Below are 6,967 nucleotides of genomic sequence, written 5' to 3'. Positions count from 1 at the left end.
CTGTATACTTCCAGAGTTGACCACTTACCACCTGGTGTCACCTTCCTCTGCTTCCCCGGAGGACCGACATCTTCTAGGGGTGGCGGGAGGTCGGGGTTCTGGGCACTGGAGGATTTCAGTGTTTGGAGGATCTCAAGAAGCTGGCGATTCCTCTTCAGTCTCTTCCGCCTGCTGATGGCGCCCTGGGAAGCGACAGAAGGATGATGGGTAACAATGGAGGCCATTTATATAAAGTACTCCACCTCACCAATACCAGCCAATCCCGTTCCAGCACAGAGTGTACAATTCTTCCGATTGGTTCTTCTTGATAATGTATGGACCCTGATGCCTCAGAACCTATGATCAAGGTCCGTACATTGTGAATAGTAACGAGGACCCAAATCGGCACAATCACCGGAATGACCGATTTGTATCTTCATGTCGTCTGCTCCGCCCTGGAATCTTCCACTGATGACACTACAGCTCCAAGCCCCCGAAACGCGTTGGATTTGAGTGAACTTCATTAAAATCTTATTGTGGACTTCATACATATGTTGCAGATTTTCCTTCACTTCCTGTCTGAAAGTGCCATCTTCAGCAGAACAGGAAGCGATGGAAAATCTCTTTATTAGATCCCCAGATAACAGTAAAAACCTGACAGGGGTTCCTATCCTTCCCAGCTCCATCCAAAACACGACATACACTTCAAACTCTAACATAACCCAGACACGGAGCCGTTCAGATATGGAAGCGGATGTCAATAACAACCAACCTGCTGTTTATTTTTATGTGTACATGTGCATATGGCGGCAGACATGTTTATTACAGATGCAGGCTGTGCTTCCTGCTCAGGAGGACTGCATGGGGATTGCGCTTTTCTCTTCTTCTCAGTGCAAGTCTTTGGGTTGGGCTCAATCAGGAAAACTATCACTCTACATGGCTGAGGTGTCTCGGGGGTTGTAGAAGCAAAGCAGCCGCAGTGTAAAAAGGAGAATCTATAGATCGGAATATGTGATATCATGAAATACACAATATTGCCAAAAGTATTGCCCCTCCCCCTCCAAATCATTGGATTCAGGTGTTCCGTGACATTTCCCGGCTACTAAATATTCCGCGGTCACCTGTTACTGGTATTATAACAAAGTGGAAGCAACCGGGAACAACAGCAACTCAGCCAGGAAGTGGTAGGCCACGTCACATGACAGAGCGGGGTCAGCGCATGCTGAAGCGCACAGAAGTCTCCAACTGTCTGCAGAGCCAATAGCTACAGACCTCCAAACTTCATGTGGCCTTCAGATTGGCACAACAACAGTGCGTAGAGAGCTTCATGGAATGGGTTTCCATGGCCGAGCAGCTGCATCCAAGCCGCACATCACCAAGTGCAATGCAAAGCGTGGGATGCCGTGGTGTAAAGCACGCCGCCACTGGACTCTAGAGAAGTGGAGGCGTGTTCTCTGGAGTGACCAATCACGCTTCTCTGTCTGGCAATCCGATGGACGTGTCTGGGTTTGGCGGTTGCCAGGAGAACGGTACTTGCCTGACTGCATTGTGCCAAGTGTAAAGTTTGGTGGAGGGGGGATTATGGTGTGGGGTTGTTTTTCAGGGGTTGGGCTTGGCCCCTTAGTTCCAGTGAAGGGAACTCTTAAGGCATCAGCACACCAAGACATTTTGGACAATTTCATGCTCCCAACTTTGTGGGAACAGTTTGGGGACGGCCCCTTCCTGTTCCAACATGACTGCGCACCAGTGCACAAAGCAAGGTCCATAAAGACATGGATGAGGGAGTTTGGGGGGTAGGAACGTGACTGGCCGCACAGAGTCCTGACCTCAACCCCATAGAACACCTTTGGGATGAATTAGAGGCGGAGACTGCGAGCCCCTCCCCCAACATCAGCACCAGACCTCACAAATGGTCCAACATTCCCATAGACACACTCCTAAACTTTGTGGACGCCTTCCCAGAAGAGTTGAAGCTGTTATAGCGGCAAAGGGCGGAGCCAACCCAATACTGAACCCTACGGACTAAGACTGGGATGCCATTAAAGGTCATGTGCGTGTTTGGCAATACAGTGTATGGTACAGCAAAGACGTAAATGTGGAAGTCACATCACAATTAAACAGTGATAACATTTCACTGACTGACATTTTTTCCATCATTCCCCTCGCTGGCCCAGTTGGGGGTATATGGCCACACTGAGGAAAGGCCTGTGATTGGGCTGAGCAGCCATCTCAAGGCATTGTGTCCGCCTGGTCCAGTCAGGCAGAAGATGTCATTCAGCCGAGTGCACCCACCTTGTCCTGCTTGGCATCGGGCGCTCTCTTCTGGGTGCTCAACAGACTCTCCGTCAGTTCCTGCACCTCCTGGTTATCGTTCCACTCCCCCGCATCAAACATGGCGGCGTCTCTGTGCAGGGAGAGAAGTGAACATGAACAATGATGTATATGATCCCCATAATAAAGAGTGACGACGGTATATAGAGAACCAGATGTGGTTGAATGAGATCATTCCGTCCTATGAGATCATCACTCCTCTACATTGTATCCTTCCCTCCTATGGGATCCTCACTCCTCCACATAGTATCCTTCCCTCCTATGGGATCATCACTCCTCTACATTGTATCATTCACTCCTATGAGATCATCACTCCTCTACATTGTATCATTCCCTCCTATGGGATCATCACTCCTCTACATTGTATCCTTCCCTCCTCCACATTGTATCATTCACTCCTATGGGATCATCACTCCTCTACATTGTATCCTTCCCTCCTATGGGATCCTCACTCCTCCACATTGTATCCTTCCCTCCTATGGGATCATCACTCCTCTACATTGTATCCTTCCCTCCCATGGGATCCTCACTCCTCCACATTGTATCCTTCCCTCCTATGGGATCCTCACTCCTCCACATTGTATCCTTCCCTCCTATGGGATCATCACTCCTCCACATTGTATCCTTCCCTCCCATGGGATCCTCACTCCTCCACATTGTATCCTTCCCTCCTATGGGATCATCACTCCTCTACATTGTATCCTTCCCTCCCATGGGATCCTCACTCCTCCACATTGTATCCTTCCCTCCTATGGGATCATCACTCCTCCACATTGTATCCTTCCCTCCCATGGGATCCTCACTCCTCCACATTGTATCCTTCCCTCCTATGGGATCATCACTCCTCTACATTGTATCCTTCCCTCCCATGGGATCCTCACTCCTCCACATTGTATCCTTCCCTCCTATGGGATCCTCACTCCTCCACATTGTATCCTTCCCTCCTATGGGATCATCACTCCTCTACATTGTATCCTTCCCTCCCATGGGATCCTCACTCCTCCACATTGTATCCTTCCCTCCTATGGGATCCTCACTCCTCCACATTGTATCCTTCCCTCCTATGGGATCATCACTCCTCTACATTGTATCCTTCCCTCCCATGGGATCCTCACTCCTCCACATTGTATCCTTCCCTCCTATGGGATCCTCACTCCTCCACATTGTATCCTTCCCTCCTATGGGATCATCACTCCTCTACATTGTATCCTTCCCTCCCATGGGATCCTCACTCCTCCACATTGTATCCTTCCCTCCTATGGGATCCTCACTCCTCCACATTGTATCCTTCCCTCCTATGGGATCATCACTCCTCTACATTGTATCCTTCCCTCCCATGGGATCCTCACTCCTCCACATTGTATCCTTCCCTCCTATGGGATCCTCACTCCTCCACATTGTATCCTTCCCTCCTATGGGATCATCACTCCTCTACATTGTATCCTTCCCTCCCATGGGATCCTCACTCCTCCACATTGTATCCTTCCCTCCTATGGGATCCTCACTCCTCCACATTGTATCCTTCCCTCCTATGGGATCATCACTCCTCCACATTGTATCCTTCCCTCCCATGGGATCCTCACTCCTCCACATTGTATCCTTCCCTCCTATGGGATCATCACTCCTCTACATTGTATCCTTCCCTCCCATGGGATCCTCACTCCTCCACATTGTATCCTTCCCTCCTATGGGATCATCACTCCTCCACATTGTATCCTTCCCTCCCATGGGATCCTCACTCCTCCACATTGTATCCTTCCCTCCTATGGGATCATCACTCCTCTACATTGTATCCTTCCCTCCCATGGGATCCTCACTCCTCCACATTGTATCCTTCCCTCCTATGGGATCCTCACTCCTCCACATTGTATCCTTCCCTCCTATGGGATCATCACTCCTCTACATTGTATCCTTCCCTCCCATGGGATCCTCACTCCTCCACATTGTATCCTTCCCTCCTATGGGATCCTCACTCCTCCACATTGTATCCTTCCCTCCTATGGGATCATCACTCCTCTACATTGTATCCTTCCCTCCCATGGGATCCTCACTCCTCCACATTGTATCCTTCCCTCCTATGGGATCCTCACTCCTCCACATTGTATCCTTCCCTCCTATGGGATCATCACTCCTCTACATTGTATCCTTCCCTCCCATGGGATCCTCACTCCTCCACATTGTATCCTTCCCTCCTATGGGATCCTCACTCCTCCACATTGTATCCTTCCCTCCTATGGGATCATCACTCCTCTACATTGTATCCTTCCCTCCCATGGGATCCTCACTCCTCCACATTGTATCCTTCCCTCCTATGGGATCCTCACTCCTCCACATTGTATCCTTCCCTCCTATGGGATCATCACTCCTCTACATTGTATCCTTCCCTCCCATGGGATCCTCACTCCTCCACATTGTATCCTTCCCTCCTATGGGATCCTCACTCCTCCACATTGTATCCTTCCCTCCTATGGGATCATCACTCCTCTACATTGTATCCTTCCCTCCCATGGGATCCTCACTCCTCCACATTGTATCCTTCCCTCCTATGGGATCATCACTCCTCCACATTGTATCCTTCCCTCCTATGGGATCCTCACTCCTCCACATTGTATCCTTCCCTCCTATGGGATCATCACTCCTCTACATTGTATCCTTCCCTCCTATGGGATCATCACTCCTCTACATTGTATCCTTCCCTCCTATGGGATCCTCACTCCTCCACATTGTATCCTTCCCTCCTATGGGATCATCACTCCTCCACATTGTATCCTTCCCTCCCATGGGATCCTCACTCCTCCACATTGTATCCTTCCCTCCTATGGGATCCTCACTCCTCCACATTGTATCCTTCCCTCCTATGGGATCATCACTCCTCTACATTGTATCCTTCCCTCCCATGGGATCCTCACTCCTCCACATTGTATCCTTCCCTCCTATGGGATCATCACTCCTCTACATTGTATCCTTCCCTCCTATGGGATCCTCACTCCTCCACATTGTATCCTTCCCTCCTATGGGATCATCACTCCTCTACATTGTATCCTTCCCTCCTATGGGATCATCACTCCTCTACATTGTATCCTTCCCTCCTATGGGATCATCACTCCTCTACATTGTATCCTTCCCTCCTATGGGATCATCACTCCTCTACATTGTATCCTTCCCTCCTATGGGATCATCACTCCTCTACATTGTATCCTTCCCTCCTATGGGATCATCACTCCTCTACATTGTATCCTTCCCTCCTATGGGATCATCACTCCTCTACATTGTATCCTTCCCTCCTATGGGGTCATCACCCCTCTACATTGTATTATTCCCTCCTATGGGATCATCACCCCTCTACATTGTATTATTCCCTCCTATGGGATCATCACTCCTCTACATTGTATCCTTCCCCCCTATGGGATCATCACTCCTCTACATTGTATCCTTCCCTCCTATGAGATCATCACTCCTCTACATTGTATCATTCCCTCCTATGGGATCATCATTCCTCTACATTGTATCATTCCCTCCTATGTGATCATCACTCCTCTACATTGTATCATTCCCTCCTACGGGATCATCACTCCCCTACATTGTATCCTTCCCTCCTATGGGATCATCACTCCTCTACATTGTATCCTTCCCTCCTATGAGATCATCACTCCTCTACATTGTATCATTCCCTCCTATGGGGTCATCACCCCTCTACATTGTATTATTCCCTCCTATGGGATCATCACTCCTCTACATTGTATCCTTCCCTCCTATAGGATCATCACTCCTCTACATTGTATCCTTCCCTCCTATGGGATCATCACTCCTCTACATTGTATTATTCCCTCCTATGGGATCATCACTCCTCTACATTGTATCATTCCTTCCTATGGGATCATCACTCCTCTACATTGTATCCTTCCCTCCTATGGGGTCATCACCCCTCTACATTGTATTATTCCCTCCTATGGGATCATCACCCCTCTACATTGTATCCTTCCCTCCTATGAGATCATCACCCCTCTACATTGTATCCTTCCCTCCTATGGGATCATCACTCCTCTACATTGTATTATTCCCTCCTATGGGATCATCACTCCTCTACATTGTATCATTCCTTCCTATGGGGTCATCACTCCTCTACATTGTATCCTTCCCTCCTATGGGATCATCACTCCTCTACATTGTATCATTCCTTCCTATGGGGTCATCACCCCTCTACATTGTATTATTCCCTCCTATGGGATCATCACTCCTCTACATTGTATCATTCCTTCCTATGGGGTTATTGCTCCTCTTGAAGAGGATTCAGAAATACTCACAGCTTAGCTCAGTCGGTTGTCCATGTGTTATTACCATAGAGAGGAGATAAGGACAGAGCGGCTGTGTGGTTTGTGGTTGCTGATCGCTCCCTGCTGGTGGAGGACTGTAACTGCAGCATTAGAACCTCCATAGAAGAGCTGATGTAATTCCAGCAGAGGGGACTTCTGGAGCTGATTTATTACAATGCATATCAATGGTCGGACTCTGCTGGGTGGGAAACGTGACAATTAAATGCTCCGAAGAATACTTGTCGCCACAGTAACCAGCTAGGTAATCACCCCGAACCGCTATATCCTGTCAGCATGACCCCGCCTTCCCGCTCCCCTTCCCTTCTGGGTGTGTGAAGTTGCTA

The 6,967-nt window shown here is 48.9% G+C and overlaps 1 protein-coding gene across 1 annotated transcript in view; it reads right to left on the bottom strand.

Moving 5' to 3' along the window:
- RRP8 (ribosomal RNA processing 8, methyltransferase, homolog (yeast)) overlaps window positions 1–6,710 on the bottom strand; it is a 15,081-nt gene extending 8,371 nt beyond the window's left edge. The window contains exons 1-3 of the mRNA XM_018573443.1: window positions 6,615–6,710; window positions 2,272–2,383; window positions 32–182 (exon numbers count right to left, since the gene is read on the bottom strand). Coding sequence (XP_018428945.1) covers window positions 32–182; window positions 2,272–2,373 — 253 coding nt within the window. The 5' untranslated portion in view covers window positions 2,374–2,383; window positions 6,615–6,710. The remainder of the gene's footprint in view (window positions 1–31; window positions 183–2,271; window positions 2,384–6,614) is intronic.
- Between the last annotated feature and the right edge of the window lie 257 nt (window positions 6,711–6,967).

The sequence above is a fragment of the Nanorana parkeri genome, unplaced genomic scaffold, assembly GCF_000935625.1.
Source record: "Nanorana parkeri isolate BGI_ZX_2015 unplaced genomic scaffold, ASM93562v1 scaffold2382, whole genome shotgun sequence".
NCBI lineage: Eukaryota > Metazoa > Chordata > Amphibia > Anura > Dicroglossidae > Nanorana > Nanorana parkeri.
Note: the sequence above shows the minus strand (reverse complement) of the source record. Positions and strands in the feature narration are given on the sequence as shown.